We start from the raw sequence: 13,419 nt of genomic DNA, 5'->3' as shown, positions 1-13,419 counted from the left end.
AACACAATTTAATTTGTTAATGTAGGCTATAGACTAACAGATATTAAAATTTGAGGTATTTATAAAAGTATGTTACTTTGTGGTTCTATTCTTCAGAAATACATTTCTCTTTTCAAGTCTTTGGTTTGATTTATTTATTTATTTTTTCATTGTGTGCACTTTAATTAAGTGAACACCATTCAAACATCTTTAATGATTTACTCTTTTTCTTTAGTAGTTTAGCTAGCATGACAATTGGTTTACCGTTTATCTCACCAAAGGCGTTACATGTCACTGGGGGCCTGTCCAGGTTGCTATCTCTGAGGTGTGCCGGGTGTGTCCGTTTACTGTTCTACATATAAAAGCCTAAAGCGTTTCTGTTGGTCAAGACAACTTCAAACAGAAATCCAACAGACAAGATGACTAGTCTTTCTGCTAAGGACAAGGACACAGTCAAAGCCTTTTGGGCTAATGTGGCTGGAAAGGAGGAACAAATCGGCTGTGATGCTGTCTCCAGGTAAATATGGATTATGACTTATAATCTACGAACCCAAATTGACTACTTTAACCTGCTCCTTTTAAAAAAAATATATGTACTGTTAACTCACCTTACATTTTTATCCAGGATGCTGACAGTGTACCCTCAGACCAAGACTTACTTCTCCCACTGGAAGGACCTGCGCCCCGGCTCTGCCCCGGTGAAGAAGCACGGAGCAACCGTGATGACTGCAGTTACTGATGCTGTCAGCAAAATTGATGATCTCACCGGTGGTCTTCTGAGCCTCAGTGAGCTGCACGCCTTCACTCTGAGAGTGGACCCTGCTAACTTCAAGGTACTGACATACAATAAATTCTGAAAGTGGTCCTGATTTCGTTGTGTTTTTTTTAATGAAGGTTTAGTTGCAGTTTCTTTGTTTCTAAGCTTAATGTACATTTAATGTTTAACTTCTTGTAGCAGTACTGAATACTGAATCGCAGTATTCAAATAAACAGAAATAAATAACCCTGGCATGCATTTTCTAACAGCATGGCATTTTTTTTAAAAAATGTGATCTTCATCTTTTCACAGGTTCTTGCTCACAACCTCCTCGTGGTCCTGGCCACTGTGTTTCCCAACGATTTCACTCCTGAGGTCCACGTGGCGATGGACAAGTTCCTGGCTGCCGTGGCTCGTGCATTGTCTGAGAAATATCGTTAAAGTGTACACAGGAACAGATGACTGACAGCAGCATGAGATTGAATTCTTACTGTCAAACTGAATTTGAATAAAAAAGGAAACAAATCCAATCAAACTGTTGTGGTTATTTTTGTGATCCAGTAAATGTTTTTTTTGTTTAGACAATAGATTAAAAACATTACAAGTTTAGGTCAATGGCAGGTGAAGACAAGTCATCCTGAATGAATTCATTTGGGTCATGTAAACAACCACTTAAATTGTTGAGTATTTATAATTTTTTTCTGTCTGTTTTAATTTTATTTTACAGTCAAACTCTGCAGTGAACTATTTCTCCTAAACATGACTAGTCTATAGTTATTAGTAGGAAATTATTAGTTATTAATTATACATCATCACATTTCCAAAGTCAGAAAAAAATTGTATTTGTTGAACAAAAAATTTTACAAACAATTATTTTAAAAAAAAATCTCTAGTAAGTGGAGAGGAACAGCAATGGTCCTCTGTCCTAAGACTTGGTATCTAAGGGGATAGGGTTTCTTAAGCAATGTGTGATGGCTGCATGCAACCACACAATTGAAATACTTGGGTAATATTCATTTGATCTTTTTGTCTTACATTTACATTGTGCTCTAAAGCTTCTGTGATCATAAGTTAACCAATTTAATACTTTGAATTTACCTGTAATGCATGACAGCACTAAGCTATAGTCCAAACGGTGGCACAGACTCTGTTTTGCATTGTTTCTTGTTTTATATGAGTATGTGTTATATTAATTATATTTCTGTTCTTTTTGAGCTACCTGGCCTCTGCTCCAGTCCTGGTTTGGGTGGAAGAGGAGGCTGAGGGTGGAGCTGGTTTAAATGCAGAAGCCAATAAAATGGACTGGACCATCTATTGTGATCATGTAGGGGGGGATGGGGTTCTTCTTGAATGATGGTTAGCTGTTAACTCTTTAGTTTAGTCACCTTTGGTGTATATAACAGTTTATTCATTTGCTATATAACTAGAGCTGTTTCCCATTTGGGCAGGTCAGTTTGTTGAGTTATGTTTTGTGAAGTGAATTTTGTTAAGTTAACCTCTTTTACGGGCCCGCCTGGTTCTTAAAAAAAGTTTTGTTTTGTCATTTTGAATTTTTGTAATCATTTGGTCCTTTCGGGGGTACAATAAAATCCATTTTTTTGAAGATTACATTTGTGCCTATGTGTTCTTGGCTGCTTGGTCCATGATACAATGACTCAAGCATGTAATGTCACTTCCATATTAGTTGGGACAAACATAAAAATTTAAAAAATGTGCAGTTTTGCCTTTGTACACCAACACACTGGATTGAAAACAAGAAAGTGCAGGCTTTCTCTCAGCTTTTTTTTTTTTTTTAAAGAATGAATGCACTGACCAACTCAGAAACACCAGAACAAAAAAGGACAAGTGCATAATCACTGAATTATTTCAATGAAAACCAATTGTCACGACATGTAACTAAGCCAAAAACCTACTTGAAGAGGCTGGTGTATCACTGTCAGAGTCTTCAATTAAGAGATGTGTGCATGAATGGAAATAGAGTTTACAACAAACCACAGAATACAGTGACAGCCAGGGAGATGAGACTAGACTTTGCCAGAAAACATGTGAAAGATCCTGCACAGATCTGTAAGAAAAAATATAACATTTGGGAATTAATTTGGGAGAAGGAGAGAAGCAGCTCATGATGTGAAGCATGTGGAGAACGGGCGAGGCAGTGTTATGGCATGGGAATGAATGGCTGCCAATGGAAGTGGGTAGTCAGTGTTTATTGATGATGTGATTGCTGATAGGAGTATCTGGGTGAATTATGAAATTTACAGGACCATACTCTTGGCTCAGAATTTGTGAAATGCTGTAAAAAATTATCAGACTGTTTTTTGCAGTGCAAAAAAACATACTACAAAAATATTCCAAGAGTTTCTCAAGGCAAAGAAATTGGATGTTCACAGTCTCCAAGTCAATCACCTGATCTCTGTCCAACAGAGCATGCCTTTCCACAAATAAGCAGCAACTGGAGGCTACAGTCAAGGTCTATCAAAACAACTCAATAGAGGAAACAACATTTGGTGATTTACATGGGTTCTGGATTTCAGGCAGCAATTGGCTGCAGAGTCTTTTCATCCAAGCATTTAAAAATGGCTTTAATCCTTAAGCAGTCCATACAAGGTTTTTGCAAAGGACATTGTATTAAAACTTAAAGATAATAAAGCAAGTGAAAAAAAGAAAGGCACTGGGAACTTTCTGAAGTTGTTTAATATTTTATTTTTTTTAAAACGTATTGAGGCACAATTAATAACAGAGCATGTGACGGGCATCTGCAGCTCTTTAGTAGTACTGTCTTCTGAGGGAGGACACCACCACTGCCAGGAACTTCTGGAAAGCTGCATGAACCTCAGCAGTGAAGTTTTTACCCAACTGGGAAGCAACCACAATGGTCAAGCAGTCGCCCAGGAGCTGCAACACAGCACAACATGCTTTAGCAATCTTCATTGACACACACAAACATGCAATACTGGGAATCAGTGCCGTCAGTTCAGCATTGCCTACCATGAAATTGTCAGGGTCCACCTGTAGTTTCTCAGAGTGCAGCGCGCTCAGCTCTGCATATGTGGCCTTGATGTTGTCCATGTCCTTCACTGCTTTTTCCAGAGCTTCCATGATGACTTTTCCATGAGCAGCAACTTTTGGATTTGATGCAATAGCAGCAGCATTGTAGAGGTTTCCAAATTGACCAAAATACCTCTGAGTCCAGGGATAGACAGTCAAACACCTGAGGGAATGTGTAAATAATTGATTTGCTCTTAGTTTTAAAAGAAAAATCTACATTGTGTAATGCACAAAATATGCCAGCTTTTTTCATTGCACATAAAGATTCTACTTGAATAGCCCAAACTTCTAAAAATAAATTTACGTCAATATAAAAAAAAAAACTATGTTTCACCTGGAAAAAGCTGCTTGCCCAACGACTGCATAGTTGATCTTGGAGAAGATGTCCTGGATTGTGGTGCGCTCAAAGTCTGTCCACACAACCATTTTGCTTTGTTGATTGTTGCTCTTGTGCTGTTAGTCAGCAGAGCCACAAAGTCACCTTTTAAAGAGTTCTTTTCACTCCACCCAAAGATATGAAATTGGGTGGAGTTGGAGAGTGGGAGTTGGCTAAACTGGTCAGTTTAACGATTCTGAGTTCAGCTTTGATTAACTGTCAAAATTAACCAAAAATCTGTTGGAAACTTTCATTATGGAATATCTTACAGACTACTTATTCTTCTATCTTGGGATAGGCTCCAGCCCTGAGTGACCCCTAACAGTTAAGAAAATTGGAAGTAAGATAATCAAAAATATTTTGCAGACCTGGATAGAAATAAAGAACTGGATGAAGTACAATGAGTATATCCTTTGGAAAATAATGAATTCTAAATTTCAGTGACAAAAAACTTCTTGTGCTTGTAAATAATACATGTTTTTTTGTTTGTTTGTTTTTTAAATGGACCAGATTCCACAGATTTTAATTTTAACATATGACCAAACCATAGCATTAAGGTCCTGCATTTGCCATTTGTACATGCGTTTAATAAATAAACTTGATAAAGAGTTTTCTTAAAGAGGAAAATGACAAGAAAAGAATGGTACACCCACACATCCTACAGGCCTTTATTGACTGGCTGTAAGTAGAAAAAAAATTTAATAACTTTGTCTCAGCTTTTGTTTTTTTCTGGTTATCCACAAAACCTTTTCTGTCATTCTCTTAAATATTTTCAGTATTTCTGCCATATTTTAAAACCTGTTTTTCATCCTCAAATTTCTACACCTGATGTTTAACTTTACCTCAATATATCAGTAGCAACTGTCCACTCTGAGCTACATTTGAGCTCCTGTGGAGAACAAACAGCTGCTGTAAAAATTTAAACTGCCCTGTGAGAGGATTCACCTGCTGAAGATTAGATAAGCCTTAAACTGACACGGTTTTTTGAAGTGAATGTCATTGACATAGATTTTGGTTGTAGTGTTGGTAAATGATAGCCTAAACAACAGTATTTAAATTTTAACCTACACATTAGAACATCCCTGGACTCTCTGTGTTCAATTATATCCGTGATAGCTGCTTTCCACATTAGGATTTGGATTTGGTTTTTGATTATCTGTTTGGAAACATAAATTAGCCGTTGACTTATTAGTCTAAATATAGCCATAAACATTTAGATGCATGTGTATGTACAGTGAATGTATCTATAAAGCCCTGCTATAAATCCAACTATCTGTCCAGACCCAAATTTGAAGCCAACAGCCTTTTTAAAGTTATAATCATGTACCCATTTTGCTTTTTCTCAAATTATTATTATTAAATACATAAATAGATAAAGAAATACAAACTAACAGGTGACTTGTCGTGAATTAAATGGTAATATTAGACTGATATAAATTCAAAAATTGGAAGGTTAGTGATTTGATTTAACTGGCTCTCACTGAAAATTTAAGTTTTAAAATATGAAGATGTTTCTTAAGTGAAGCCAAAAAGAAGAAATGAATTCTGATTATCTTGTTAAGTTGTCTTGCCTTATAGAGTCTTTTGTTTGGTGTTTGTCTCACGGGAACTGTTACATATCATTTTGAACATGCCTAAATTCCAGTACCTTATCTGTGAGGTGGGTCGGGTGTGTGCATTTCCTGTTTCATATATAAGACCTCCACAGTTTGAGCTGAACACAACTCCAACAGCAACAACAGGCAAGATGACCAGTCTTTCTGCAAAGGACAAGAACACAGTCAAAGCCTTCTGGGCTAAAGTGGCTGGTAAGGAGGAACAAATCGGCTGTGATGCTGTCTCCAGGTAAATATGGCCCCACAATGCCTACAAAAACCTGCTCCTGCATTTCTGTCTCTTACCCGCTGGCTTGTTCTCTTACATTTTTATCCAGGATGCTGACAGTGTACCCTCAGACCAAGACGTACTTCTCCCACTGGAAGGACCTGCGCCCCGGCTCTGCCCCGGTGAAGAAGCACGGAGCAACCGTGATGGCTGCAGTTACTGATGCTGTCAGCAAAATTGACGATCTGACCGGAGCTCTTCTGAGCCTCAGTGAGCTGCATGCCTTCACTCTGAGAGTGGACCCTGCTAACTTCAAGGTACTGATCATTATTACTGTCATGTTTGTGGGGTGACATTATTTGAGGTCATCTACTTAATAAAAAGTTTGTGGTTCAGTGTAATCACTGAAGTGTGAATTTGTGTGAATGTTAGAGAGAAAAAAGCCTAGTCATAGAAAAAGAAGTACTTATATGAATGGGTCAATTAGGCAAGTTGTACGAAGTGCTTTGAATGCTCCAGTAGACTAGAAAAGCAATATATATACATCGGTCCATTTACTATGACAGCGTTTGCCAAATTAATTTTTCTGTTCTATTGTGAACACTGATTGGACTACAAATTAAACTCACTCTAACTCAGCTTTCATTTGATCTTAGATAGATTACTGGTTGATCTGAAATGATGTTCTCTGGTTACAAATAAATAAATGAAAAGTCCATTCATTTCAGTGTGATCATCATCTTTCCACAGGTTCTGTCTCACAACCTCCTCGTGGTCCTGTCCACCATGTTCCCCGAGGACTTCACCCCTGAGGTCCATGTGGCTGTGGACAAGTTCCTGGCTGCTGTTGCTCTCGCCCTGTCTGAGAAATACAGATAAACTGCATTATGTGCTCGAGTACTCACTGACAGTCTCACATGTAATAAAAGATCCAATGCAATTAAACTCTCATGGTCGTTTGTGGTGATCATTTTTAAACAGTTGGATTATTATTGTAGCTTTTACCAGGAATGGGTTTTTTTCTCTTTATGGGCTAATTAAAGAAGAGTAGCGATTGATTTACTGAAAGCTTATATACACAACTTAAAAATAGAGCATGTGACGGTCCTCTGGAGCTAGTAGTACTGCCTTCTCAGGGAGGCTTGAGCTACAAAGACTCTCCTGGAAGCTGCACGGACCTCAGCAGTGAAGTATTGACCTAAACGAGCAGCAACTACAATGACCAGGCAGTCCCCCAGAACCAGCTATTCCTGTTTTATCGTCATTATTCCGAATTGCTTTCTTTTTCTTCTTCCTATTATTATTATTATTATTATTATTATTATTATTATTATTATTATTATTATTATTATTATTATTATTATCTTGGGTGGATGAATGGATGGAGTTTCGATGGGGGGGGAAATGAATTATTTTAACCATGCAGAAATACCATGACAGCTTACATAGGGTGTGACCTCGGTTGGCATCTCACCCCGCCCCTGCTGAAGATTTTGAGTTCATGCGATACACCTGTTACACCCGGTTGGCGTTTTGTGCTTCAACTTATTTTTAAAAATATATGAATGCATAAAAATAATAAAAAAATAAAATTGACACAGATCTGTCACTATGGCTGCCACAGTGTCAGTGTCTACTGTCTGTCTACTGTTTACTATCATAGCCAAGTGGCTAACAAAGGTAAACAGTTTTCCCACGTTTTCCCAATCCCCACTAATGAGTGTTATCTTGTTTCAGGATACACAATACCTGCCATTATCCAAAGACACATCTGACCGGATGTGTCTCCTTTTCTCTTTTTTTCTAAACTGAGGACCTGATGGCTTTGACCTTTTCTTTTCCACCTTCCATCGGTAATTTTTGCGCTCTAATATAAACACCCAACCCCACAACATAAACTAATAGAGCTACACCTTGTATATGTTTTTTTTTTTCTTGGATTTCACAAAAAACAGGAAAAAAAATTAATACATAATGGGCTTGGATTGACAATATTATGGAAGCAGCCCGCCCCCTCCCCGTGAGACTTCAGCACAGCAGCATGAGCAGCAGGCGCACCGAGGCCCCTCACGCTCACTTTTTGGGTATATGTGTGTGATAGATTTTGGAAAACAAATTATAAGTCTGTATCATTTCAGGGATTTGGAGTCATTCTGATGGATTAATTGTGTTAGAAATTTTAATCACGTTAATCCTGAAGACGGTATTAACGTTGACAGCCGTAGTTTGTTGGTTTATTTTCGGTGCCCATGCAATCCCCAAAATGCGCTGGCATGACGTCGGGGCAGCATGGGTACGAGCAACTTTTTTTGCCGATGCCATGATGCCACCCCCACCACAATGCTGCCCTGGGCAACCTCCCATGTCGCCCATATCAAAACCCGCCACTGGTAGCACCCCACCCGCACTGTGCATTGTCCAAAGACGAATCCCAATGATTTATGGGAGACAATACATATAATCATAAAGCATGATGGAGCTAACAGATTTGATTGGGGCAGGAATTCGCACGACTACTTGATTTTTGGGAATCAAAGTGTGTGCTATACACAGACTGATGAAATAATTAAGGCTACAGAACTACAGACTAATTTATAATACACACTAGTTCACTCTTAGAAGGGATGTGTTAAAATTGACACATCATGTGTTAAATTTTAACACATGTGCTGCATCAGATCAGGGACAACACATGATGTGTCAGTTTTAACACAATTAATGTGTCTGCTCCTTTAACACATCTTCTGTGTTAAAAAATGTAAACACAAAGATGTGTTATTTTGACACAAAGATGTGTTAAAATGTGTACATTTCAATTTTTTTTAAAAAAGGAGAAAAAGATGGGTATATATTATACACTTATTGAATTCCATTTTTTATTTGGCATATTATAAATCATTACAAACTGAATGAACAACAACTGTCAGAATCTTTTCAATTAAAATGTTTTAAATTCAATTTTAGCCAAAGCTATATCACAATTTTTACTTTACAAAATCAAACAAAATTCATATCTGACTAGCTTTCTATCTCTCTAGATCATTAAAATGTCAAAAAAAATTGAATTTTTTCAATATATATATATAATGTTCTGATATAATCCAGACAATACATGAATTAAAATTTTTAAAGGTAACAATTGTCATCTTCAACAAATTGTCAACATTTAACAAATGTGCAGTTGCATGCAAACAGAAAAACATACATTTTGGCGAATATAGCATCCAGGTTATACAATTTTGTACCTTGGGTTTAAATACAAAAATCAAAAATTTCAGCCAATCAGTTCATATTGTCTGACCTTTCCACTGCATAGGCATAAAAATGGTCAGTCCTGATAAGCAGTGTATTTGACAAAGATGCCAAATGAGGTTTCTCACCTCTGTGAACAGAGACTCTCTACATTTTGGACAGGTGAACATTTTACTTGCATCCTTTAATCTGTGCAATCAGCTCCAGTACTTTGGTTTTCCTTTGGGTGGACAGCGGCAGGTCATAGACAAAATCAAAGAAGGTGAAGACAGAGCCAAGTGGTGCTGGATAGGACAAGTTACATACCCAGTACAGTTTGAAAAGCTTATCCACAGCACACGTCAGGCCATCATTCAGAGAAATGGTTACTCTGTCATTTTTAGCAACAATGATGTACTGCCTGGTTGCCCTCTTTAGATCACCGATGCATATCAGCTGGGGTTGGTGTGTTGTGGATGATGCTTCAGGATCACTGCAAAGCGATGCAATACTTGTTCCAGGCTTGGAGATGGGGGAAGATAAAGATAGTATTCAGTGAGGTGTAGACAAATGCTTTCCTCAGGTAAATACCGTGAGAACTTTACTGAATACATACCAGTGCAAAAAAGGCTGCAACGACTGGCACCAACTGGTGGGAGTAGGTGTGTTAACACATGGCGGGGGGGTTCTTGTTTCCAGGGCAGCTACTGATTTGAGCTTCGGAATGATACTGGCTTCCCATTTTCGCAAAAAGAGATCCACCTTTCCTCCTGTAAAATTGCCAAACTCCAAGTCCAGCCTACGGAAATAAAAGAAGTGTTTAAGTTTAAAATGAAGCATTAAATACATTAAATCAAAAGTACATTCTGTCCATTTGGTAGCTGTATGGCTAAAATCAAACTTTACAGTATCACATTTCTGTTACCCATTCCACATCAAGCTTACCTACACAGTGAAACAACAATTTACTTGGAGTGGTATTTGAATACAAGTCCATTATTCCTTAATTTTAGCTATGATTTGGGTCCCATCAGACCCTGAGAAAAAATTAGGACTTTTTAGCTGATGTTCAACTTTCTAGCAGACAATTTCTTATGTTGTCTATCTGCGGTTTGTCCTGTAGAGCTTTTTTGTTGAAAATAGTGCTGCTGAAAGCAGAGTTTCATACAGATTTAGGTGATTTTTTTGTAGGGTTTTCACTTCCACGAGCAGCACTTTCTGCATTGTCATTTGATGTCCCTACTATTAGATAGTCATTTGGTGGTACGACTAAGATTTTGGACCATGTGAAAAGTGATGCTCATTGTAATCAGTGCGCAGGGAGTAATGATCAAACTCTGAAGTTATAAAACTTTCAAAATATTCACTAGGAGCTCATAAACATACCTCCAAATGTATCGACTCCTGTTACATACTTTGTATGCAAAACACAACTGAGTGGAGAAGGAGTACATAAACCATTACCAGAGAACCAAGCAACTTACCAGACTTGGCATGTCCAAAAACCGTGGGTACTCTCCGAATATTCCAGGCTCTGAGACTGGTGTATGTTTCCTCCATGCCTGACATGATAATTGGAAGGTTCTCAGCTGAGGGCCGCAATAACTTGGGTGACCCACTCATCTGTGCTGCTGGTATTCCCATCCTCTCGCCTGAGCTTCTTGTCTTCACCACAGTCATCTGTCACTTTTCGCTTCTTATAATGTCTCTGCCCCTGGTCGAGATTCCGTCTAAGGTTGCGCAGTTTAGTCTCTAGGAATCCACAATGAGAGACTGGATCATAATAATGCTCCTGAGGAAGAAAGGACAGAGGTATATGGGTAACAGCTGAGCAATTTTAACTGAGAAAAAAAGCTCTAATAAATAATTAGATAAAGGTTAAACGATACACAGTAAGTGGGAACAAGTGCAATTTTCAGTATGTAGTGGAATTTACATTATTAAAATGCTAAATTTACTTACAAATCCTTCCCCCTGTCCTGCCACTTAAGGGTGGAAAAGTGGTGAGGATGCTTTTTGCTACAGTTAGCTTCTCTGCACTAAGAGGGTAACTGGAAAACAAAGGTAAACTTTTTTACTTCTGTGCACTTCAACATTTTTAAAGGAAAACATTCATTGCAAAATTTTAACAAAGTACAGTAAAGTGTGATACTTACTAACCACACCTCTCCACCAAATCCCCAATGCAAGTCTTCACAAGGAGCCTCCTCGATGGCACCGACAGGTTTCATACTCCTTAAGAATCTGTGGGGCTTTCCTGAGTGACTTCAGGGGTTGACTTTGTTCTTCTGTGGTAATGGTAGACTGTGTAAAGGCAACACCAGACACTTTACCTCTCTGCAATAATCTTCAAAGTCATGACAGCAAATTTCCACAGAGCATAAAAGCACGAGTTTACTCAAAAAGCTGCAGCAGAAGAAGGCGGTTTCTTAACTACGTGATTATAACGCAATGACTAAAGGAAATTCTGAATAATAAATAAATTGATTTTATCTTCTAGTTGCTACTTGGTGAATAAATCTGATCCTGACTAATAGTGATGTCTGATGTCTGTGGCACTGCTGACAATAAGAATTTTTTTTTTTTTTTTACAAATTTCTTTCTCATCTATAAAAGTGGTTACAAGGACTTTGACAGATTCTAAGTTGTCATATGTGTGCTGAAAAAATGAAACACATGGCTAAATAAGTAAGATAATTTGCATGGTCAAGTTGCTGTTGTTTGGTTTTTTAAATAACACTGACTATTACTTCCTCAGAAGTTCTGCATAAAAAAGAAACTATATCAGAGCATGTTTCCAGCAATAAGCCTTAAAAAAGAATGTGCACATACTTTAGTTAATCATACTAGATGCAAAAACTGCTTTAACTGCTTGAAAAAATAATTATCTCTGTCAATATGAGGTATATTTCATGTTAAAGTTACTCAGTCTTTATTCCTATTCTCTGCTAGTAAACGAATGGTCGCGGTGATAACTTCATTTGCTATATTCAGAGCTAACGACAATATTGTCATTTTACTCAACACTGCTACGGTTAGGTGCTGACTCTGGCGTTGCTCATAGACAACATAATGCCTGTCGGAGCCGCTAGCCAACTACCACACTGGTTCTAAGAGCAATTTCTGAATACTCTAAATACATAAATAAAGTAAATAGATAAATACATGAATAAAGTAATACATAAAAATACTACCAAAACACATTAACTCTAATGGAGTATGGCACGAAATCCAAGAACTAATAATAAAATTAAGAGTAGGATATGTTAGCAAGACTGTTACATTAAGGTTAGCTAGGTATAGTTAAGCAGTAATTAACTTAAACTCTAAACTCCTATATTTTATATAAATTCACATTCTTCCAGAAACCCGGCATATTTTCAGTACATTAAGATAAACTGGTAAATGATACTTACTGTAAGGTCTGACAACATACTAGGCGACGTAACCTCCATCTTTGTCTCCTTTGTCTCATTGGCGCGAAAGATAGCGCCCCCTTCCCGCCGCCGCCGGTATGTCATGTTGCTGGGCAGAATTTGTTTCAATTTTAAGCATGTGTGTTCTTACTCATTTCATTTTCTACTTTTGCTTCAATTGTATTCACATGTTACGGTCAAAATTAAGCCTGTTCTTTGTGGATACTTATGCTTATAGTATAGCCATGGCCATTAATTGGTATGCCATACATATTGAGAAATAAAAAATTAATCCTCTTTCAGAATTTTAGTACACCATACCTTGGTCCACATTACATTATAAAATGTTTTATTTGTTGAAAGTAATGAGGAAAGGATTAAGGAAAACAAACAATAACTAAACATTTTATTTATTCAGTTAATATAGTTATAATACATTGTTAATCTACAATTTATTTCACTAAACACAGGGCTAGTATCAAATTACTGAGCTGCTAATTTTAGGTCCTGTTGTTAGATTCTGAAAATAACACACAAAATGTGTTAAACTGTGCAACACATCAAGTGTGTTAAGCGTTTTACACATTTTTTCAATGTTTACACATTTTCTTACACATGTTATGTTAAAATTTACACAAAATGTGTTAATAGTGTAACAACACATTTTTTGTGTCATTTTTTAACACATCCTTTCTAAGAGTGTTCACATATATTCACTTCAACGTTGAGTGAGCGAGTCTTTAGTGCTCATGTGTATTTTATGACCTCTACCTGTTTCCCCTCAGAAA

General features: G+C 37.4%; 3 protein-coding genes and 1 long non-coding RNA gene across 4 annotated transcripts; 2 read left to right on the top strand and 2 right to left on the bottom strand.

The window, feature by feature from the left end:
- The first annotated feature begins 367 nt into the window (after positions 1-367).
- Positions 368-1,266, top strand: LOC113020001 (hemoglobin embryonic subunit alpha-like). The gene is made up of 3 exons (XM_026163673.1): positions 368-496; positions 605-812; positions 1,049-1,266. The coding sequence occupies exons 1-3, from the start codon at positions 399-401 to the stop codon at positions 1,175-1,177; spliced, it is 435 nt and encodes a 144-aa protein (XP_026019458.1). The 5' UTR covers positions 368-398; the 3' UTR covers positions 1,178-1,266.
- Positions 1,267-3,502: 2,236 nt separating this feature from the next.
- Positions 3,503-4,222, bottom strand: LOC113020510 (hemoglobin subunit beta-like). The gene is made up of 3 exons (XM_026164543.1): positions 4,119-4,222; positions 3,725-3,947; positions 3,503-3,631 (listed from the first exon to the last, which is right to left on the bottom strand). Exons 1-3 carry the CDS (start codon positions 4,208-4,210, stop codon positions 3,503-3,505), a joined length of 444 nt encoding a protein of 147 aa, XP_026020328.1. The 5' UTR covers positions 4,211-4,222.
- A 1,555-nt stretch (positions 4,223-5,777) lies between these two features.
- On the top strand, positions 5,778-6,929 carry LOC113020509 (hemoglobin embryonic subunit alpha-like). The gene is made up of 3 exons (XM_026164542.1): positions 5,778-6,005; positions 6,094-6,301; positions 6,735-6,929. Exons 1-3 carry the CDS (start codon positions 5,791-5,793, stop codon positions 6,861-6,863), a joined length of 552 nt encoding a protein of 183 aa, XP_026020327.1. The 5' UTR covers positions 5,778-5,790; the 3' UTR covers positions 6,864-6,929.
- Positions 6,930-9,071: 2,142 nt separating this feature from the next.
- LOC113020508 (uncharacterized) lies at positions 9,072-12,941 on the bottom strand. The gene is made up of 6 exons (XR_003272203.1): positions 12,632-12,941; positions 11,372-11,519; positions 11,178-11,266; positions 10,700-11,007; positions 9,832-10,014; positions 9,072-9,737 (listed from the first exon to the last, which is right to left on the bottom strand). It is a non-coding gene; the product is annotated as an uncharacterized LOC113020508 (long non-coding RNA).
- Positions 12,942-13,419: the final 478 nt, after the last annotated feature.

Source organism: Astatotilapia calliptera, chromosome 4 (assembly GCF_900246225.1).
Source record: "Astatotilapia calliptera chromosome 4, fAstCal1.2, whole genome shotgun sequence".
NCBI classification, from domain to species: Eukaryota; Metazoa; Chordata; class Actinopteri; order Cichliformes; family Cichlidae; genus Astatotilapia; species Astatotilapia calliptera.
This window is presented reverse-complemented; position numbering and strand designations above follow the sequence as displayed.